At 43.6% G+C, this 24,535-nt stretch overlaps 1 protein-coding gene across 1 annotated transcript; it reads right to left on the bottom strand.

Annotated features, from left to right (window-relative positions):
- Positions 1–2,516: 2,516 nt before the first annotated feature.
- mmp16b (matrix metallopeptidase 16b (membrane-inserted)) lies at positions 2,517–23,459 on the bottom strand (the record flags this gene model as incomplete). The annotated part of the gene is made up of 10 exons (XM_080726035.1): positions 23,325–23,459; positions 20,297–20,442; positions 19,088–19,204; positions 16,086–16,390; positions 11,576–11,737; positions 10,875–11,092; positions 9,074–9,212; positions 7,682–7,832; positions 3,544–3,659; positions 2,517–2,878 (listed from the first exon to the last, which is right to left on the bottom strand). Exons 1-10 carry the CDS (start codon positions 23,451–23,453, stop codon positions 2,517–2,519), a joined length of 1,845 nt encoding a protein of 614 aa, XP_080582161.1. The 5' UTR covers positions 23,454–23,459.
- Positions 23,460–24,535: the final 1,076 nt, after the last annotated feature.

The raw sequence follows: 24,535 nt of genomic DNA, 5'->3' as shown, positions 1-24,535 counted from the left end.
CTGCCTTACTGGCCATCTTAATTCAGACACACTAGAGCCATCAGATCCTCACCACAAACACGCAAACCAATAAGACATCATAGACGACATGGAGTCAAGGTTCCTGCTTCCCCCTTAAATCAAAATGGTCATGGATAGTCATGGACTGATATGCACAGCACTTGAATGTTGTCAAAGAAAGCGAAGACATTTCTTTCGAAATGTATGCGATATCTGTCATCATTTTGTCAAGGTCCTCTCGCCTGAGAACGGAGAGGCAGTGCAGAGCGTCTGAAAGCAGAACCGTTCACAAAGTTTATAAAAGATGACAGCTTAATCCACCAAGCCGTTCTGCAACGTTGATCAGTCACCGCAGTCTCTGAATGAGGCCTGGTCATGTTGGTAAAGGCTGAATAGTACAAGAGTCTGTAAATGATCCATGTTCAACAGCAATGAAAGAATGACATCGCAATTTGACAGAGGAACACATTTGCCTTTGTGCAGGCATAAGTGTTGATCCTTTACTAATAAAACTCATGTCACTAAAGTAAAAAGAAAGAAAGAAATATCTAATCAAGCCTCGACACAGAACCAAACACAAGTTTCTTGTCACTTAGAAATAATCCTAGCGTTCTTTCATGTTAATGCCTGCGAGAGTTTAGTTTTTTAGATAGATATCCTGTACAGCAGATGTCGGACAATGAAACCATTTCAAGTAAGAGGAAATGTAATATCAGATGCACAAAAAAAAAGAAAAAAAAAAGAAAAAGAACATTCACAGACAGGGCATCTGACTGAATCACCTGACAAATTCTGAGAGAAATGCTAAACCACACGAAACACACTATTCATGGTAACCAACCATATAGGCAATTGCAAGACCAGGTATAATTGTTTTAGGACCTATACAGTACCTTATATTGCATTCACAAATTAATATCTCCACCCTGCATGTCTTCATATTACCACAGGGAGTCTGCCTCTTGGTACAGTGTGATTTTCTTTTACAACACCCACAGCACTTGTTCCTCACACTATGTAAAAAGATAATTCATAAACTAAGTGGCAGTCATTAAAAAGAAGCACATCAAAATGTTTTATGAAATACGCAAACGTGTATACACCCTTCAACATTTCTAATCTGTGCACATATTCACTCACTCACTCACACACACACACACACACACACACACACACACACACACACACACACACACACACACACACACACACACACACAAACATGTGCGTGCGTGCATGCATGCACACACGCATACAAATACACACTCACACACAAACATGTGCGTGCATGCATGCGCACGCATACAAATACACTCACTCATACACACACACACACACACACACACACACACACACACACACACACACACACACACTCACAGGTGAGACGATGTATGAAAGCTCATACTGCCTTGTACTCACTGATAAATTAGGCATGTGAGTGAGTATACCAGCTTAAAACAAGTTTATGAACCAATCATTTCCACATTGTTATTCACTTCTATTGATTTTGTAATAATGGGTTGTATGCATTGCTAGATTTTATTTGTATTCCTACTGCATCCTTCTTAGTATGTGAAATACATTATGAGCTTTCAGACAAAATGACAGCGGGTGGGAGAGAGAGAGAGAGAGAGAGAGAGAGAGAGAGAGACAGAGAGAGAGAGAGAGAGAGAGAGAGAGAGAGAGAGAGAGGGAATAAAAGTAATCTGTGATTAAGGCAGTCTCAGATATTGCAGAGAGGTTTTTGGCTCCTAGTTCTGGAGACAGACTGCCACAACAGTCTTCTGTTCCCAGCTCTGATTCACTGCCGCTTCCCAAGTTTTTCCCACAGATGACAGAGCAGACGGGAGGATATGAATAGAGATGGCTGACAAAAATGTGAGAATGATGCCACAATGTTAGACCCCATGAACCAGATAACCCGGAAAAAACAACAACATTGAGCAGTAATCCTCTTTGGAAGAAAGAAAAGTCCTATTTGGTTTGTGTATCAGTCTTTCACACAATGAATAATCTTTTACAGGGACCAAATTAAAAAGAAAGTTTAAAAAAAGCACAGCTTGAGGGCAAGTTAATTAAGAAATGAAAGTAAAATAGTAGCCTAAATGTCTAATATGTCAACCGAAGTTATCATAAGGGGCTTTTTAAAAGAGAGTCGTGCAGAGACGGGGGGAGAGATGGAGGTCCCACTGAGCTCAACTCTTGTCTCACTTAATTGAGTTCATTCTGACGCACAGAGGAAAGTCAATGCAGACACATACATATTAGTAGAGATTTTAGAGCCGCGGCTCCTTCAGTGTCTACCGCAGAGCTCTCTTGAAGGGTTTGTGTGACTCTAGCTCGCATGTCGTGGGGCCTCGAACACAGAGTTTGAATAACTGCCGGCGTGGCAGCCCTAAGGTACGGCCCCCTCGGTGTTGCTTCCCATTGTTAGCTGCACTCCGGGCTTTGAACAATACCTACACCGCTAACGGAACTCCGTGATCCATTCCTGTACAGTGCCGACGGTCCCTTTAGACCCACTCCTGCATGGAACGCTTGCAGTACAGTATGTGGCGCTGCGTGCTCTTCCTCCTGAACTGGAAGACGGTGTACAGCAGGACCATCATGCACAGCGCCAGGACGCAGGGGATGGCGATGGCCACCGCCTTCTCCGTGCCGCCTGTGCTGTCCAGTTTGATGACGATGTCCACGTCGCCGCTGTCGTAGTGGCGCTCCTCCACCTCCGGGGGGCTCCAGTCCCAATCCGGGTCGGCGGGCAAGCCGTCGCATCCCATGAAGTCCCTCAGAATGGACCTGGGGTAGCCGGGCTCCACCCGCAGCAGCTGGTTATTGAACTTCCAGTACTCCTTCCCCTTGTAGAAGTAGGTGTAGCCTGGATGTGAGCGGGGGGGACAGCAGGGTCACTCACACAGTTTTATGGTTGAACGGCAAAGATTTAGCAATTAGTTGCGCCAGACTAGTTTATAGCGCAGCAGTGTGATAGAATGAGACCTTTGTTCTCAGATCCTAGAACTTGATCAATAGACCCTTTTCACAGCAGGCATTTTGATGGCACTAACCACAGCTGAGGGCAATAACATTAATTGTGGCCTGTCTTTCATTTAGGTGTTAACTGGGTGCCAGTATGGACAGCTCTTGTACATTTCAACTTCTTGTTGGCACACAATACAGTAGGCAAACCTGCATATTTCAATTTCAGGTTAACCACGTAAAACTGGATTCCCAGTTCACTATAGGCTCCCGCCTGTTTTAACACTGCAAATATCTTCACCATAATATACAAGCTAATATGATCTACAAACTCACAACACAATGCGTTCTGAGCTTGTAGATCTGCTGTTTTTGTCAAATGTTTGCCCCAGAATAGAGACACCAGTGTTCATGTGGTGGTTAAGATAGGCTTGAACTGTGCTGAATAAGCATAGCGCCTTACGCAGTGCCAAGTACCAGAGCAATGCTGTGTGAAAAGGGAGGACTGTGACAGGGTATGTAGGGCAGATAAGCACAGCTTAGCAGTTGCAGTTAAATAGGACATACCATTGGCCTTGTCCACAAAGGCTCCCTGTGGGGAATCAGGGATACCCTTCCATACGGTGATGGGTTTTGGATATCCAGGGTCCATTGTCCTCATGTCCTCGTTGTACCTCCAATATCTACAGTAGGATATAAATAAATACAATGGGCAATGAGAAGGTACACAGTGAAATCCCATTTTTTACACTATCAGTTCAATCATCCCTCTGGATTTTGCTGTGTATGCAAATGTAGGCGAAACACAGGCACACACATTTCACACACCGGCAGATATAAATACACACAAACACGCACAAATCAATGTCAACATTAATGACAATCCAGCTTTCCAACACAATGATATCGTCACATGACACCTGACCTACGGTAATCCATGGGCAATGAAGCGTCAAAACATCAAACCAATTCAGCCAGAATGACTTCAGTCTCGTTCTGCTGCACAGGATCAGCAACCCGCTTCCAAAATAACCACAAGAACAACCTCCCGCCGGCATCCCCACCCCAGATCACTGATGCCAAGCTCCCATCCACTGATCATTTTTAGCCGCTGCCATTCGCTGTGGCACAGACAGAACCACCAGTTACCAAATGGGTGTCACACCGCTGCTTATCTGCTGGGTGGGGCAGAATGTATTCGCATTAACCCAGGTGTCTCTATTTTGGGCACGTTAAACAATGGTCTAAAATAAGGGGTGCTCAGGTGGCGCAGCAATAAAGTACCTGCCCACCACTGCAGGGTTCCAATCCACTACAGTGCATCTGGGCTGGCCCAGCGGCTGTACCAACACAATGACCATGTAGAGTGGAGGGAGGCCCGGCGGGGGAGGATGATCTTTGTGCATGTGTAGGGATGAGACGATAAGCGATATTAACGTTTATCGTGATAAAAATCATTTACGATAATCGTATCATGGAGATTTAATTTATCGTGAAATCGTCCTCCGTCATGCACTGGGATCAATTCACCTTTTATTTGCCGAGCTGCATATCCGGGTACCATTTAAACCCTATTAAAACATACTTATAATATCCGTACTTGATACAGTATTATTCTTTTTCACTCTTTACCAAATCTCTTTGCCAAAAAAATAGCAGATCTACAAGCTCACAGTTGCGACGCGTTGTGAGCTTGTAGGTCTCCTATTTCTTGGCAAATTTTCTGCCCCAGGATAATGGATGTTGGGGATATTTAGATTATCGTGATAATATTGTAGATCGTGATTTCTTTGGTCACAATAATCGTGACATGAGATTTTCATGATGTTTCATCCTTAGCATGTACTCCTGTGAGCTGGGGCGGCCCCACAGGTTGGGCAGTGCCTGTCAGCGGGGGGTGTTGAATAGCAGGAGTAGGATGGAGGTGCTCTGTCCTCCTGGCAGGGTTCCCACACATTTTTACCAATTAATTTCCAAAACTTTTCAAAGAGTATTTAACATAATTTCCAGGACTATATAACAATAATTCAGCTCAATAACAAGTCGCCTACTCCTATGCGCAACGCCCAAAGACAGGTAGTGTATGGCAGTGGTTCTCAACCTTTTCAGGCCGTGACCGCCGAAATAATCATATTTGAAGAGAGTTAAGGAATTTTGTGTAACACGGTTTTATTGTGAAAATAGCCGATCTACATGCTCACAACGCCTCGCGTTGCGAGGCGTTGTGAGCATGCAGATCTGCTATTTTCACAATTTCTGCCGTTTAATTTGTCATTTCAGAGGTATTAACAAAATCAATAACCAAAGACAATGCATAGCTACTTTTTCCAAGACCTTCCAGGACCCTTGATCAATTCCAAAACTTTTCCAGTACTGGAAAAAAAAAAATCTAATTTCAAAATATTTCCAGGAATTTCATGACAGTGGGAACCACGTGGGGGCTCCTCGCCTGCAGGTGAGCCAGTAGCATACAATGGCAAAGGCAAGCTGTTGGTGGAATTAATTGGCATAACGACTAAATTGTGAGAAAAGAGGGGTAAAAATAATTGGCTACAAAAAAATAATACAATTATTGCGACCGTCAGTTACTACCAAAACCTCGACAGGCTGTCTGTCAGTCTGTCCGTCTGTCAGTCTGTCCGTCACGTCACACTTTTCCCCAACTCATATCTCCGCCACCGTTGCCCCAATCCATGCCAAACTTTGCACACACACTCCTTGCCTGCCAATCCACAACCTCCACCCCTCCCGGGACCCCCGGAGCTCCAGGGACCCCCTGTCGCCGCCGCCAAAAAGTGCTAAAATGACCAATGACCACCCCAACCGGGCTGTTCACAGGGAATTCCCAGGGACCACCGACTCCTGGTGCTCCAGAATGGATGCAAAAGTGGTCGCACCCCTAGTGGAGGACCCCCGCCACTGCAGCGCACATAAAATGGACACTGCTCCTACCGAATTTGCCCTAAAATCATGCAAATCGGTACACAGTATGTCTACACTCATGTCATCAACATGGATCTGTCCCATATAGCGCCACCATCAGGCCCATTTTTTCAAACACATTTTTGGACACTGCTCCTACAGATTTTGCCATAAAATCACGCAAATCGGTACACAGTATGTCTACACTCATGCCATCAACATGGATCTGTCCCATATAGCGCCACCATCAGGCCGACTTTTTCAAACACATTCTTGGACACTGCCCCTACAGATTTTGCCCTAAAATTACGCAAATCGGTACACAGTATGTCTACACTCATGTCATCAACAACATGGATCTGTCCCATATATTTTTTAAAACACATTTTTTGGACAATGCTCCTACACATTTTGCCCTAAAATCACGCTGTGACCTGACGGTCGCTTATCTCCCGATTAGGGAGTCTTACTGGTAATAATACATCTACAAGCTGACAACGTTGTGCCATCGTAGATTGGCTATTATAGCTTATTAGTTGTACGAAGAAGTGCAGTAGCTTAAGTGGTTATGTGTAAAATGTGTTGTTGATGTCTTATTTCAACACTATAGGAACACATACGCACGCACAAATGCGCGAGCGCACACACGCACGCACGCGCACACACACACACACACACACACACACACACACACACACTATATCAGGGTCTGTTACACACAAATTTGTTTATGATTTCTGTATCAGTCACAGAGATTAAATCATGTTTTTTGAGGATGGACAGGAAGTCCTTTTTTGTGATTCTGTGCAACAGGAGGCTGAGGGTCGATGACAGTATCATGACAGAACCCTTTATGTGCTCTCACCATGAGATCCATAGCCAGATATGATATGATTTATCATAGCAGATGAACCAACATCTGAGTCACGTTGAACTGCTCTCCCAACTCCCTCGCAATGCACATGCAGTACATAAACAACAGATCCTCTGATGCAGTCTTCAGTAACGAAAACGTATTCATGAAACACATTTTAAAATGAAAGAATACACTATAATCATAGAGCTGAATCAAGATCGAAGAATTTACCGGGTAAGACAAATTAAGAGAAAAAGGTTATAACAACCTGTGTTTCAAATGGCATGAGGGTGAGTAAATACTGACAGAATTTGAATTTCCAGGTAAGGTGAATTATTCCTTTAATGCAGGGGACTTCAACGTTTTCAGGCCAAGGACCCCTTAGTTGTGAGACCCCCTGTAGTAACTCTGAGGACCCCCTAGGGGTCCCGGACCCCCTGTTGAAGACCCTTGCTTTAATGAAAACAAACAGTAGCCTTTGGAGCAGATCAATGGCTCTGGGGGACACAGTAATATAATCTGAGCAGCACACAGCCACTCTGAGCAGGTGCTGTCCAGGGTTGAATTTCTGATGCTGATGACGACACTTCACAGAGGACACATGCAGGGTTTGATTTGTGAAGAAAATAAAAATAAATAAATAATAATGGTAATAATAATAAAGCTCACACATTTTTATTTTATTCTATTTTTGCTATTTTTGAGAGAATGGAATATTTTAAAATAAGAGGGAATATTTGAATTAAATTAAATTTAGCATTTCTTTTAAAGACTTTCGTTTAGTTTTAGTTATTTTTGTAATCGTTTTTTATTTCATTTCAGTTAACAAAAATTATTATTATTATTATTATTTTTGTTGATAATTCTAGTTATCGTGATTTCATTGGTTTTAGTTAACTAATAACCCCGCTCCCCCTCCAGACAAACCTGTCTCCTTTGAAGAAGTAAGTCTTGGCCACGTCTTCCCACCAGACAGCCGTTTCGATGCTCTGTGTGGGCATGCCACTCCCGAACAAGGAGATGTCCTGAGGGTAGGTGGGCTGCAGAGTGGTGTCCTTGAACACCCAGAAGTGCTTCCCTAAAAACAAAAATAAATAAAAACATGCACCCGTCGTCAGTCACATCGGTAGCAGTGGGGGACAAAATAAAGTCACAGACTGAATCCTAAAACTAATATCCACGGGTACACATTACAACAAGCACTGCTGGCTCAGAAGTTATTCAAGCACTCTGGGAAATATATCTTGTGTTATGTATGTACAGTATTATGTATGTATTACTTAATTTTCCAAATATGAGTGGTATGCAGTATTTTACACAATACAATAAATATCGAGGTCTGAAGGCAATTCCACAGAGACACATTCACACATGGTTTATTGACACTACTGTTGCATTTCATTCATTCTGATCACAAGTGCCGCTGGCAAGGTGAAGATGAAGAAAGCCACTATTGTATTGCACTTGGACTGAGTAGCTGTGTGTACAATACACACGCTCGCACACATGCTCACACACACACAAACACACACTCAGACACACACACACACACACACACACACACACACACACACACACACACACACACACACACACACACACACACACACACACACACACACACACAGAGTTACGCCCCCCTGAGTGAATAAATAAAGCATGGGGCACTTTCTGATCCCACTGCGTGACAGATGTCATGTTAATCTGCCTGATGGACTGATGGTGGATGGACAGGACCCTCAACCCGCTCTGTTGGCATACAGGACACATACACACAAACAACCTCACAGTCACAAGCCCTCAGTCTGCACACACAAACAACCTCACAACCAACCTCACTATAGCGTTGCAACGGTTCATTGAGAATAATTAAATGAATGAAAATAATCGACACTTGAATAAAATAATCGTTTAATAATCAAAATGATTAGGGGTGCCCGCGGGCCTACTGGTCCAGGCGCATACCACATAGGCATTGCCACATAGACATTGATGCCTCACGGCGTCGCCGGTTCGATTCCCGATCCGGACAACCTTTGCAGCATGTCACTCCCCGTCTCTCCCCCCATTTCCTGTCAGTCTACTGTCCTATCCAATAAAGGCATAAATGCCCAAAAACAAATCTTAAAAAAATCTGAAAATCAAAATGATTAAAAACACCAACAGATTCAGATTCCCAGGCTATGCCACACCAGTCTGTTTTAATGTTGTTTAATCTTTAATAGGGTACAGCTTGTAGATGTGCTGTTGTCACTATTCGTCGTACAGGGCTAAAGTGGTTTACTTGCAGTTAGTGGCATCTTTCATTCTGTTTCTTACCTTTAAAAAATACAAACTTCCCTTCACTGTTTTCATAGACAGCATCTATTTTGGAAGGCAGTCCTCTCCAGAAGTAGTTGATCTGCATGGGGTAGCCAGGGACCACTGAGTTGTCCCGCACCCTCCAGAACCACTGGTCCTGTACAATGGACATGACATGTAGAGGTATAACCAATCCATTTAATCAATTCCAAAAAACCCTCTCAGTATATGATATGATATAATAATAGATTTGAATACAGTGTATAGATTTGGGGGGAGATATTTTTTTACCCCTTTAGGCTGGCCAGATTGCTGACATAGAAACATAGGGTTTTCAAAAAATCTTAGAAGGATTCAAAAGACACTTAAAGAATCGTGTCAAAACTCAAATTTTCACGATTTTTCAAAAATAGTAGATCTACAAGCTCGCAGCGCGGCACTCGGTGCCGCGCTGTGAGCTTGTATATCTGCTATTTTTCTATAGTTAAAGCATAAAATAATAATACACAAAATGTGTACCCGTTCTAAATGGGTTAAAATGTGTCACTGAACGGCTTCTTATGGACTTGTTTTCTCTATGTTCAGCCTTACACATTCATATTGAAATGTATGTTACGCCTTTCTTTAACTTGTAGATTCTAAACCACACAGAAGGTGCACATCCTTTTGTGACTGCAATCGCTAATGTGTTTTTGTTTATCTGCACAGGGAAGATGCTGTTGCGGTACGTGGGAGCGTCTGGTTGAAGCCTAGCTGTGTAGTTGGGTAATTGGTGCCTGAAGAGCTGATTGAGGGCTGCCTGGCTGATTGATTAGAACATGGGGAGCATTTTGGGTGGATTGCTATTGTACTTGTGGCTGGTTGATTAGAAATCCTAGGGTGGAGTGAGTCTGCAGAGTATATAAGGGGAACAGCCCAGTAGGAGTGTAGGCTGCCGTGTGGAGAGGTTGACACTGCCTCTCCATTCATTTCAGTTGTTTGAATTCTGAGTTGCAATTTCTTGAATTGTACATCATTTTGTCCTGGGCTGGATGCAATTAAAATGTGTTTGTTTTTCTGCAAGCCTGCCTCCTGTTCCATTCTTGAATATACTGTGGTTTTTACTGACTTTGTGCCGTTCTACACTCACTTTAAAATAATAATAAAAAAGGAATGGTTTTGACATACAAGGTTTCCACCTTACAGCGACTATTAGAATGTGCAATCTATATGGAATGTGCAATCCTCAGTGTTAATTTAACTCTTTGAGGATTGTACTGTGCTGGACCATGTAGTAACAATATCAGAATCTGAACGATTTTTATTGCCAGGGAAAGTAAGTATAAAAAATGTGTGTTAAGGGCTTTGCACAGCACCGCCTGTTGTATTTTTTACGTTTGCTGCGTGATTGAAATGCTTTGGATTTGATGTGCAATGCTGTGCGGAATCCACAGGAGTCATAAAAGGAGTCAATGAGTTTTTACTGAATGCAAAAAGACGCACAAATCGACTGGGTTCGATCTGGGAAAAAAACACACTGCCACAGCCACTTGCCTCACGGCAAATTCGGAGCAGGTGTGGTTTTGGAGTCATTGGTTTTGTCCGTTTTTTATGTGTGAAAAATCACACCTGTCTGCAAAGCACCTGTCTGCAAAGTGATGTTATTGGTTCAAAAATATACATAGGTAAAGACAAGGATAAATAAATCTTTATATTAATAATATTGATGATATGCCAACACTATTGGAAAATAAATAAATATGAATAATTGCATTTGCTGAATTTGTCTACACAGAGTATAGCAGCATATACACATTCAGCACTGAACAATAAACAGTACCTTGAAAACAAACAGTTCTTGTCTGAGGATGGCCAGGGTGTTGAAGCCTCCATCACAGATATTGGGCTTGGAGTTGGGGTTGGAAGGTTTGGCCCCCTGGGGCGGGCGGTGGGGCCGGACCTGGCGGTCATGCTTGCGGGGGTCCGAGGGGGGGTGGAAGCGGGGAGGAGGGGCTGTCGGTGGGGGTCTGGTAGGCTGTGGAGCCCTGTCTGGTGGACCTGAGGACAAAAGATTTACATCAGCAGTGGGTCGGGACCCATGTCTGGGTCGCGGAACCATTTGTATGGATCGCAAGTACTTTTCTTTGTTTTTTTTTGTTAAAACTTTTCCATCAATTCAAAATCATTCCAACACTTTTCAAAAATACTTGATAAATTAAATGAAAAAATCTAATAATTTCCATAAATAAATTTTTTAAAGGTTTATAGTGGAAATAACAGATCTACAAGCTCACAACGCTGTGCGAAGCATCGCGTTGTGAGCTTGTAGATCTGCTATTTTCAGTAGTTTGGGTTCCGGGCAAACGTCAAGTTTCTCTTTTAGGTCTTGAGCTAAAACGTTTGGGAACCACGGCTGTAGCTAAAAGATGTTGAGAGGAGAAAGACACTGCACTCTCATAGCATAATAGTTCTCTTAGCCGGGTGGTTTTAACAATGTGTTGTATCGTCGTCGGAATTCAGGTTGGAGAGCTTTACCATTACCATATATCTTCTGGATGCCCTGAAGGTCGTCGTGAGGTAGTTTGAAGTTCTCTGTGTCCATGTACTGGTAGAACGGGGCCATGATGGCGGTGGGGTCATTGGAGTGTTCCAGACCAAGGGCGTGGCCCAACTCGTGAACCGCCACCAAAAACAGGTCATTACCTGGCAAGGGACAACAGAGATGAGGAGAAGAACGTACTCTGTGTGTGTGTGTGTGTGTGTGTGTGTGTGTGTGTGTGTGTGTGTGTGTGCGTGTGCGTGTGCGTGTGCGTGTGCGTGTGTGTGTGTGTGTGGGTGTGTGTCTGCATATCTCAAGAACTGTCCAATTAATCGACCAAAGAAGTGCAGTTCCGAGAGGGGAGTCGATTGGATCAGCCGGTGTCCAGAAATCTATCTATAAATGTTTCTGTGTCCCTTTTATGCCCATATTATGGAGATATAAGACATCATAATTTTGTACTGAAATCTTAGAATGGCCTCCAAGTACTACTGCACTAACTATTCTGACAACGGGTACTTAGTGCAGGTATTTCATAACCAGAGAGGCATGACACGTTCCCAACGGGCATCGCCCTAGTGAAATCAAATATAAATGTAACACACATACAACATAATAGAAAGTGGTTATATACACAAAAATGCAAGCACTTGATAGAGTCGACACTGCACTGGCGACACTGTATCCCTCAGCACATGCCTAACCTTGAGCCTTACCCCAGCCTTATGAAACTACATGAAACTCACTCAAGACCATAATACAAAACAAAACTAATCTAACTAGTCGCGCCCTGATTTGGCCAATAAAGTACCAGTATTACGCCTTAGCAATGTGTTCTTATCTGTTTATTCAGTTTGGGTTTTTGTGGATTATACTGAGTTTAACTACAGGGTTTAGACTTAAACTGAGACAGTTTGGGAGAAGGGAAAGAAAGGTATGTCGACATGCATTCAGCCAGAGAATCAAATAGCCCTGTTGAACCTAATGTCAGGTGCAGTATAAAAGCGCGAGTCAGCGCTGCATGCGAATAAATAGCATACTCACACATTGCACAGTCAAATCCTCATCTAATTCTGGGTATTTTTGCTGTGCATGTATACATACAGCTGCATGCGCACGCACTCGTGCACAAAAAAAAAAGGTCTACGGTCAGCATTTCGCTGATAACATCAGCTTGATTTAAGTGTACCGCATCTGTGCAGCATGTGACTGGAGATGGCCTCAGGAGATTGTTGCCCTTTAAAACATGATATCCAGCGTTGCAAGCAGCTCTGCATAGAACAACCGCTGCCTCTCAGCCAGCAGCTAAAAGGTTACACCCCCTCCCAGGGCTGGGCGATATGACTTCAAATCAATACGATCATTCCAAACATATTCCTCGATTTTTTTATAGCGACACGTTGTGATATTTTTGCTATTTTTGAACGCCACCATTGTACAACTTATAATACAGTGTTAAATCGAAAATGTGTAATGTGTAATTTTTTTGTAAATTCATTGATATATAAGAAATTAAAAAATATATATAATAACTCAAGTATTTGATTAAAGGGATAGTTCACTCAAAAATAAAATAATAATCCTATCGATTACTCACCCCATAGAGACTTGAATTTGTGGATATGTTTTTGTTTTTGTCGCATTCCTAAGCAAATAATTTGAGTCTTATGGAGACACAAATAGACTGCTTTGTTCCATATGGAGACATAAAGAGTCTCCTCAAATTATTGGCTTAGTATTGCTACAAAACTAGGGTGACCATATTTTCAGCCCCTCAAACCGGGACGTGAAACACTGTTGCCTAAAACCGGACCATAAAAGCAATGCACACGTTACAACGCACGCGCGTGCCCATTCTCTAATGTTGATTTCAGACATGCAATGAATTTGTTCATGTTTTCTGATTGGTTAGGTGAGCACGTTTTCATGAAAAGAACAAGATAAATGTCTATGCAACCACTGAAAACAGCTACTATTATTTTAAAAAACGGGACAGTCCCGGCCAAACCGGAACGTCTGGTCACATGACATGAGCAAGATTAAGTGGGTTATTGGTTTTAAATTATTTTCGGTTAATTACTCATCCCTACCCCCCCCCCCCCCCCCCCTCCTTTGCCACCACGACTCTCTGGCTCCTTCCAACTAAACCAAAAAGCCTCTAGGAACAACACCCACGGGAGAGAGTGAGGTCTGAGCTACCATTAGCATACATGTCAACATGCAACATTTACAAGTGCACTACCGTGAAAGCCCATTAAAGGCTGCACACAGCGTTTCAAACACAAGGAAAGGGCTTTTTTTCTGAATCCCGTACGGGCAACTATAAGCGCAGCTTGCCATGGGACACAGGACAGGAATTTGACTCGGGAATCTGAGACAATTACCATTGGAGAGAGAGAACAAAAGCGACAGGGGTGGGGGGGGGTGAATTGATACTGTAGGTGGCTGGAGGACAAAGGAAACAAACAAACAGGCTAGCTATTACCATCTCCCGCTGACAGACGCGCGTGGAATAGAAGTGTGAGCGGAGCATTTGCGGAGCATGTGGTATTTGGTGCGCGGAGGTTCGAGCAGCCTCGTGGTGCTCCGACAAGCAAGGTAATTAAAATGGTTGCGGCCGGAGAGCTGAGAGAGGGAGCATTTTATTACCATCTCTGCTCCATGGTGTTCCACCTTGGGGGGAGGGGGTAAAGTGGTAAGACTACTCTTTGGCAAAACCATTTTCAAACTATGTAGTCAAAATATAAACATAAAAATCACAAAAATAAAATGATATGAAGTCATTAATAATTTACTGGCCCCCTGCCCTTCTGATGAGGCGATGAGGGGTGGCAAGAACCACTGGAAGGCTGGTTGATTGGCTGGCATACTGTGACATACTGTACTGTGTATGAGGTCAGTTTTATTCATGTCAGTCAAAAAGGGCTGAATGACATGTCTGACTAAACATGTGATTTTGAGGGAGGCTGCTGTATAATAAGCTGGTGTCTACAGTGGATATTCCCATCTAGCTGTCATGTAGAATTCTCTTGAAACCTAAGATTGAGCTTCAAAATTCACTATGAATGAAAGACAATGGTTGAATAACATGACATGAAATGGTGTCCGTTTTGACACAGTCATCTGAAGAGTTCTCAAAAATAAGAATAATTTCTACATTCTTGGTTTTTTGTTCAGCGTACCTCATACTGTGTCCTGCTCTGCAAAATCCAGTGTGCTAATTTAACCCCCGGGATTTTGTGTGAAACTCTGTCTTGTTCGTTATCTACTTTCCATTAGCTGGTATCTACTCTCTCCCCTTCCCTCTGCTATCTCACTGACTAAAATGCACCATTCTGTTTCTCTCGTTGTCCTTCACTTGTCTTCCTCCACCGCTGTCTCCACCTTCTCTTCCTCCCACTTTCTGGATTAAAGGACCATAGCAGTGTTCTGGCCTGCTTGTCTTATTGACTACCTCTCACTGTACACGTGACATTACTGCCAACCATTTGCCATGGCATATTGTGGTTTGTTTTGTCCGCAAAGAAGCCAAAGTTCTCCATTCATTAAAGCATGAAAATGCTGAAAAAGTTGCAAAGAAAACTTGCTTGACCCTATCTTTCTGTCTGTCCTTCTAATTTAATCTTTCTTTCCCTCTTATAGCATTCATCCACCTTCTCTCTCAGATATTATCTCTGTTTGCAGGTTCTTTGTCACCCCAACTCACACACACACACACGCGCACGCACGCACGCACGCACGCACGCACGCACGCACGCACGCACGCACGCACGCACGCACGCACGCACACACACACACACACACACACACACACACACACACACACACACACACACACCCTTCTCTTCTTTCCAACCAGAGATCAATGGTTCCCAACCTGTGGTCCTAACTTGAAAAACATAAATAGTTGTGAGCTTGTAGATCAGCTATTTTATCTATTTAAAAATATATATTAAAAAAGGCAAAGACGTTCAGGGATAAGGTGTAAGGTATGGACAGAATGGCCCCAATGGTCTAGATCAGTGCTTTTTCACATCAAGGTCCATTCATTATTTATTCAGCATTTGAGCCGAGGACCACCATTTGATGAGATTTAGCCTCTCAGACCCGAAACTTAGAATATTTTGTTCTCGTTGGATACGATTTTGTCCACAACTCTGTATTAGGAGAGATAACAAGCAAAACGTCGATCAGAATAACAATTCTTGTACATTCTGTAATTGTGTAGACTTTTTGTAAATCAAGTAATGCACATTCATGTTCATGCAGATTCGTGCTAATCCATATCACTCTTGAGAGTGTAAAATGAAACCAAACGGTCCATTCGGTTTCAATTTACACTCAAGAGTTAAAGATCTATAAGGGTCCATTTGGTTACCAACTCTCCATCATTTAGCTGGGGACCAGCTGGAACCCCCTCAAGGACCACTGGTTGAAAACCACTGATCTAGATTGTCAACAACCCCATTACCACCACTCCCTCCATCCATCATCTCTCCTTGTATTACTTACCATCGTGATTGGGGTTCCCCAGGGTCCAAGGCTCGTCAGAGTCGAAGTGCGTGTCGCCCCCTATGCCGGGCCCCGGGAAGTAGGCGTGGGCGAGGAACCCCCCCTCCCCGTCGAAGGGGGAGCTGTCGCCATGGAAGCCCGAGGCGAAGATGATGGTGATGTCCACGTCACGCCTGCCGCTCTCCAGGGCGCTGTACGGAACGGCCTCGAAGCGCAGTGGAGTCACACCCTGCCACACGTCGAAGGCCCGCCGGATGGCATTGTGGGTCTCTTGGGGTCCCACCTTCGGTGTGACGTTCTTGATGCTGCGGGGGACACGGGCAGGGGCGTCACAAGGGGGAGGAAAGTGGGACTGAGTTACTAGGGCCCAAGGTGGAGTGGCCTGAAATTATTTTATACTTTAGCTATTGAAAAATAGCAGATCTACAAGCTCACAGCGCGCTGCAAGCTTGTAGAGCTGCTATTTTTGAAAAGTCGTGAAAATGTGTGCAAATCTTTTAACATATGTATTTTTTAAGCGAACACTTGTTATTCAAATTTTCTTCTGGGGGTCCCTGGAACTTAATATTTTGAGATGGGGGTCCGTGGCCAAATACATATCATTTCGAGGGTCCTTCACATGAAAAAGTTTGAGTACCACTGACATAGAAACATAGGTTTTTCAAATACCTTAGAAGGATTTGAAATATTCAAAGACTTGCACAAATGTTCATGATTTTTCCAAAATAACAGATCTACAAGCTCGAGTGCCGCGCTGTGAGCTTGTATATCTGCTATTTTTCAACAGTTAAAGCACAAAATAGCGCGTAATAATGTGTTCCCAGTCTAAATGGGTTAAACCCCCTCCCCCGATGAAGAACATTCATGGGGGGCCCGCAGTGAATCCTTGTACCCAGGGCCCAGAATTTGGTGCAACACCCCTGGCGGGGGACACGGGGCGGAGGGGGGGTGGAGGTGGTTTAGTCACGGTTGAGAAGGTGATGAGTTGTGGTAAGGCGGCAGAGCGGCGGACAATCCCCGGGGTGATTTGTTGAGGTTTATTTATTTATAAGGAACACGAGGTCGAGGCGAGGATGCCACACCCTGCCGTGAGGTGGTTCAGTGGGTTCAAGGCAGACAGACAGTTGATTATTTTTTTTTATATATATATATATTCATGAAAAATTATGCTTTTTTGGTAATGTTTTTTGAAAATGTTTTGAAATGATAATAATTAAAAACAAAATGTAGGAAACCCATAAAAATGTGTCTGCGACCTACAAATGGGTCCCGACCCACTGTTTGGGAAACGGTGGTATAGCTGGCAGAAGTGGGCCTCCTGTGCAAGTGCTGAAATGTTTACCACTGGCACTGAGCTAATAGAGCCTACCTGCTTGCTCAGGGGAGAAATTGAATTTTGACCTTCAGGTCAAAACCACAAACAGGATGGTCTCAAAGGTCGTGTCAAACCTTTTGCAAAAACGCAGTGTGACGGGGCCTCAAAGTGTACAGACCTCCTTTGCCCTTTTCCTCCTCACGTGCTTTGAAGAGCCTTTGCTGTAGGTTTTCATGTTTTAGTTGTACTGTTGCTTTTCTGTATTTTGTGCGAATGTGCATTTAAATAAAAGACAGCCCTAGTCGCTGTGTATGTGTGTGTGTGTGTGTGCGTGTGTGTGTACATTGCCAGATTTACACAGACTATTTCTTTAAGTCTGTTGTTCCCCCGCGCCCTGTGGTCGCTTCTTGACCTTAAGGCATCTTACTTGTACACGTAGTGTAGTATTACAGACATTATGGTTCTCATCTCGTCAAAGGTCATCATGCGACCACCAGCATCCATGGTAGTACCGTCGCAATATTTCTCCTCATCCCCCCCCCCCCCCCCCCCCCCCCACACACACACACACACACACACCGCTCACCCACTATAACCCCCGTTAATTTGGTGTGAACTTTTTTTTTTTGTGTATTTCTCAAATGAGGAGGAACTGAAAAAGATATATTGAAAAAGTTTTCACTTCACAAAACTTATTCCTAGCCAGCAGCTTTCAGTGAACTTATAACACCGCTGCCGTTATCAGTCGCTGGCAGGCAGGGAGGAAGGGGAAATCTCTCTCTGTCACCCCCCTCCTCCCTCTCTCTCTCTCCCTCCCTCTCTCTCCCTCACCACTCATTTTCATGGAGAGAAAGCAGTCAGCAGCCTAAGCCCAACACTGATTGGCATTCCATTGGGCGGGGGGGGGGGGGGGGGCAGCTCATCAATTCAAATTCAGAGAGGAAGGAAGGATTTGAATAAATTGACAGCGTTATCGTCCATTACTGCTGTAACCTGTCAATTTCCAGTATGGCCAAGCATCCTTTATCGTTTCCTCCGAAGAAACCTATTAGGAGCGAGGACTTAATCATGCACGATAAGATGGAAATGTAATAATAATAATGATGTTTCAGCAAAATAAATCTACTAATTACAGTTGATTTACAAAATGGAATTTTGTCATAATTTTTATTAAAAACCTTTCCCTCTCCTTTGGTTGGTTATTACGATTCATGCACAGGAAGGTTGAATGACAAATGCAAAACTAAAACACTATGACTCTAAGGTCTATTCAGTAAGCTGTGCACTATAAATAAACATTTACTGTAGTGATGTGTGTGAATTAGTCTAGATGAATGAGGAAGGACATTTTATTCACAACCTGACTGAATGGCATATGTGTGAAAGTGTGTGTGCATGTGTGAGTCCTTGTGCACCCACATATATGACGTGCGTAGTGTGTGCAGTCTCTATGACAACCCATAGCATGTGATGTGTTCCCAGGCGAAAGTAATGATAGAGGGAGCAGGAAGCGAGAGAGAGAGAGAGAGAGAGAGAGAGAGAGAGAGAGAGAGAGAGAGAGAGAGAGAGAGGCGGGGAGAGAAAATGAGAGAGCTGTAAATGAATGGACACGTTGGCAAGCGTAGACCTCTATAATAGACACTGCTGATCTAACTGGTCGCTATGACAACAATCTCCCATCTCTCACCTGTAGGTGATGTGTGTTCGCTGCCACTTCTGGCCTGTTAGCGCGTACCGCCGCTTCCGTGACCTCGAGGCACCCTTTTGTTTGTCTGGAACTCCACACCGCGGCTTCTGCATCCAACTTAATGAGTGGGAGGAAGTGAGGTGATAAGAGAAAAAAGGAAGAGGCAGTGGAGAGGAGAAGATCAGGACAAGATGAGGATAAGTGGAGAGGAGAGGAGAGGAGAGGAAGAGGAGAGGAGAGGAGAGGAGAGGAGAGGAGAGGAGAGGAGAGGAGAGGAGAGAAGAGAAGAGAAGAGAAGAGGGAAGGGAAGGAAGGGAAGGGAAGGGAAGGGAAGGGAAGAGAAGAGAAGAGAGAGAAGAGAAGAGAAGAGAGAGAAGAGAAGAGAAGAGAAGAGATTGGTGACACAAGTCAACCAGTGCACTCTCTCCAGCACAACACAACATAAAACACTCTCTGAGAAGTACTTTTTCCTGACAGGAACTGAGGGAGTGTGGTGTGGCTCTGGCTAGACTGCTCTCCTCTACAGCCCTCTTGACTGTCTCTTTCACACATGGAGTGCTCGTTCAGAATCAGGTCTGATACAATAGGGCAGGTCACTGGCGTGATTCATACTTGGTGGTTGTATACGCAAAACCGCAAAATAACCGCAAAACATGTTATTTGTTTTATTATCAGCCTGACTTTGATTGAAAAGTGCATTCTCACTCAGAGCACAACAATAAGCCACGTTGGGAACGTGAAAATGAGTCTCACCTCAGTGTGATGTGTGTCATTATGGAAAAGAGGAAGGATGAAAACAGTTAATAAGGCCAGCACTGGTGGGCTGGGTTTGGTGTAACCTGGGGCTGGTGGTGATGGAGGCAGACGTTACATCCATTCAGGTGACTTTAATTTCATTCATGGTGAGAACGGAGTCTATTTTTATCCTCCTCTGCTCCATTCAGATATTCAGTGGCATTACTTTCTCCATCCAAATAGTGACCTATGGCTTTGCGAATGTGACTCGTGAATGTGTGTGCACGGATGCATGCGCATGTGGACGTGCACGAAAACACCTCTATGTGCGTGTGTGTGTATACGTGTGTGTGTGTGTGTGTGGGCGTGCGTGTGTGCGTGCATGTGTTTCCATGCAATTACACCAACAGCCTGGTCTATAGTGTTTGTGTTTGTGCCTCTGCATGTATAAACAGAGCACGTGTGTATACTCACTCCTTGGTGTTATCATCCAGCGTCCCGGTGACATTGAGGCCATAGATTTGCTGCATGGCTGCAATAGCCGTGTGCATGGTGTGGACCGAGCGCAGGATAGACCGGGGGTCTGTGTGCGGAAGATAGCCGTACTTCTGTAGCCATTCCTGCGAATAAGTTAAGAATGAGGGTAAGTTCCTGTTATTGATCCTACTTGAATCCTAGCATCTCTATCATGGGGGGAAATTCAGCTAAAATAGCAGACAATGTGTCACATTGTGAGATGTTGTGAGCTTCTAGATTGGCATTTTTTAGCGACAAGATTTGGTGTAGTCCAGTCAAAGTATAGAGGGTTTAAAATGGTTATTTGTGTAAAAACCAAAATACCAATATGAACCCTATAGCATCCTAATTCTGGGGTGAACATTCCACAAGAATTGCATTGCCATGTGGTGTGAGCATGTAGATTGGCTATTTTCAGCAAAGATATTATGTGTTGAGGGGGAAAAGCAGCAGCCCAAGCATAGAGCTAGAGATGTATAAGTATATAGGGTTTATGTTGTTAAATATGGAGCGATGCACCGCATGTTGGTATAGGTGACAGATTAAAAGCATAATTTGAGGCGTGAGAGGTGGTGGGTATTTTGTATATGCTTCATACACTACAGTAGGTCCTAGGTGGCAGTCATTCACATTTACAATGCCTTCCAATTACCTGTAGTTCAGATTGTATGAGTCAGTCATTATGAATTATATTGGTCAAGGTACAGTAGATAAATGTGGTCAAGTATCTACTGTGCACGTAACAAGAGGCAGCACAAAGATTCATTGATTTCAAACTATATATATTTGTACTGTACTGAAATAGTCATTAGCCGAATAGACGTCAATGGAATTGGGTTGCTAGGGAACCGCTTGGGCCCAAGTTTATATCCGGTGCGCTACTTATATTCACATTCACAAACTAACAGGAAATACACTTGGACCCATTTTAAATGTTTGTGTTGTCAAGTGTGAAAAGGCCTGTCATTGCAGCCACATGGAAATGGGAATAGGCTGGGCTTCTTACTGACGCATTTCAACTTTGGGTCACTGCTCCAATAAAATGGTTGAGAGATTTCATGAGACACTTACAAGGACAATTATGTGCTGCACCCGCCCTGTATGATTTTGGACAAAGAGAATACTCTTTTATTCATATGCATCTAAATGCTGGTGGAGATACAGGTTTACTTGACGATGAGGTCTTGGGAAGGCAGAGTAAACATCTGAGTCCTCCCAGAAACATTAACCACTTGAACCCTGAGTCTAGACTTAGTTCTGTACTTGGACCGCTTTTTTCCCCTCAACACCAAATCTCTGCCAAAAATGGCTGATCTACAAGCTCACAGCGTGTCATCTGTGATCAAGGGTTTTCAAAGTGGGTGCCGGTGCACCCTGGGGTGCCGTGACGGCAGTCCAGGGGTGCCGTGAGATAATTTGATGATAATATTTGGAAATATTTTGTATCATTTTAAACTTGAAGTACACAGTTATTTTCTGTCAGTTCTAACCAAAATGGCTATTATCTCAACGTATTCCTTGCAACATAATCGCTAACATATGCTTTAAATATAAAGGTGCTGGAGTGAAAATTATGAATATAATGTAGGGGTGCCTCAGATTAAAAAACATATTTATAGGGGTGCCCTGAACCAAAAACGTTTGGGAACCCCTGTTGTAGATCAGCTATTTTTGATTGATGTTTCCCCCAGAATATGGGGTTAACCACTTATATACAGTACTCCGGACTCCCCCCAAAAAGGTCTATTCTAGGGCTCCTCCTTTTTTCTCTCTACACCAAATTACACTTTGCCAAAAACAGCAGACGTAGATCTGCTATTTTTGCTGAATGTTCACCCCAGAATAGGGACAGGCAAACAGGCAATTCAACCATAGACCGTATAAACGTGTTCAACAAAGCCAACTCAGCCTCACAAAGAGAGAGTGCAAGTGCGATTGTAAAGAAAGCAGCGAGATTGGCTGTTGTTGTCAGGGGGTCATTGTCAGCCTCAGCATCAGTGACAAGAGTCACAAGGTGCATGTTCACATTATCCACAGCTATCTTCACGTCAACCAGCTGGCTCCCCATCGTTACGACGAGATGCTCCAGCTAGCTAATCCCACTAGCTCTCTCCTCTCTCCTCTCACCATCCACCATCCCTCCTCCTATGCTGCTTTCTGCTGAGCTAAACGCCTTGTTTACCACTTCTCTCTCTCTCTCTCTCTCTCTCTCCCCTCTCTCTCTCTCTACTGAGTCTTCTGTGGGTGTATTTTCTGTGTACTGTTTGTCCAAAAGCACAGATGTAGAAGCAAGATTTTCACTGAGCTATGAAATGGAACAATGATGTGTGTAAGAATCTAGTCTATGTGTGACAGTCAATTGCACCTTTTAATTTCCTCAGGGAAGGGAGGGGTCCCTGCTGTGGTGGGAATGAATCTGACAGTCAGCAATTAAAAAGGTACAAGATGTTTAAATCCCTGTGTGCTATGTGGGTCTCTATACATTTTTTAATCTCCATTAACACCATAATGCTGCAAAAAAAAAAAATAAGCAAGTGTGGAAACTATTGTAATTGATGATGAAAATCAAAATATTATGATATACCCCCACACTGAACATTGAAATGGACACTGAGTGCCATCATATAAGGATCAGACATGGGGCTGGATCAGTTCAGCTCATAGACCGCAGTGTAATCATGAGCATCCTTCCTTGTTCCTTCATTGCCGTTTGCATTGTACAAGAAAGGTCCGATTCATTTTGATGCCATTTCCTGCGAACTGCATGCACAATGCAGGGTCCACACACTCTCTCTCTCTCTCTCTCTCTCTCTCTCTCTCTCTCTCTCTCTCTCTCTCTCTCTCTTCGTTATCCCGCTAAGGTAATTGTGTAAGGAGATCATGTTGTTTTTCCACGTATCACGGTATCTAGCACAGGAGCTGAGAGAGAGAGAGAGCAAGCACGGTCATATATTATGATGCTCGGCGAAGGCCATTTGTCTCTTACCTCTACGCTGAACTGATGGTGCTCCTCCTCGGATACGGCACTCGAGACCCAAAGCAAAAAATGCAAGCAGAACGCTGCTGCGTAAAAACAATCCGCTGGTTTTCTTTTACTGGAGGATACTAAGGTCATAATGACCCGTTTTTCCCGAGTGGTTATTAGAAGAACCCGCCCGTCTAGATTTGACTCTCTCTGTGTGTGTTATTGTCAAATGAAAACCATCCGGCGAGACGTGAAGGCAAATTCGGAGACGCGCCGAAAAAAACCTATCCCTGTCTGGTAAAATCCCGACGATGACATAAATATTTGGGATATGTCAAGCTGAGATACCGTAGCATATTTGATCCACCGCCCTCGCCATTCTTATTTACATCACAACGGGCTACATCTACCCAGCATCAGCATCAATGGCCATGTACAGTAGCCCAGTCTGCGCAAGATACCCGTCTCTACTCGACGCCTGCGCTTTGATTTCTCGCACGCAGCGCAAAGCCTCTTCTTGGCAGCATCACAAAGTGCTATGCTACACAATATGCGCTGGTCCTCAGCTCAGCTGACTCCACAATCTATACATTTGATCTAAGCCCCTCGCGATTATGTTTGAGTAGGCCTATAGCCTCTGTAGATAGATGAGGAATACATGCACATTCCTGCTGGTAGAATATCCTACATCACTGGTTCCCAAACAATGGGTCGGGACCCATTTGTGGGTTGCGGACAAAATTGTATGGGTCCCTCAATTTTGTTTTTAATTATTATTATTTCAAAACATTAAAAACGCAGTAATTTAATGAATAAATAAAATAATAATCTAAGAAATTCCATAAATTAGAAAACAATTTAACACATGTTTAAGAAGTAGTGAAAATAGCAGATCTACAAGCTCACAACGCCGTGCCACGTTATGATCTTAGATCTGCTATTTTCACTATTGGCAAATATCTATTTCTCTTTTGGGACACGGGCCAGCCTGTGTTTAATCACCAATTTGGTTAATTGACGGATTAGTAATGATCATCAGTCATCATCCTACTTCTACTTCACTATCTTGCCTGCTCAGCTCTAATTTGCAAATGCAACGAATTTGTAGACAGGGGGAGGGGGAAACATAAACTATAGGCCTATCTTAGATCAAAACAGTAGTAGGCCTAGGCTAGTAAATTGTCAATATGAACTCCTGCGAAAGATACAGAGCCGGCCTACACCGTTTTCCA

This window comes from Nannobrachium achirus, assembly GCF_963921795.1.
Source record: "Nannobrachium achirus genome assembly, chromosome: 5".
Taxonomy (NCBI): domain Eukaryota; kingdom Metazoa; phylum Chordata; class Actinopteri; order Myctophiformes; family Myctophidae; genus Nannobrachium; species Nannobrachium achirus.
The sequence above is the reverse complement of the archived record's forward strand: the minus strand, read 5'-3'. Positions and strand labels throughout refer to the sequence as shown.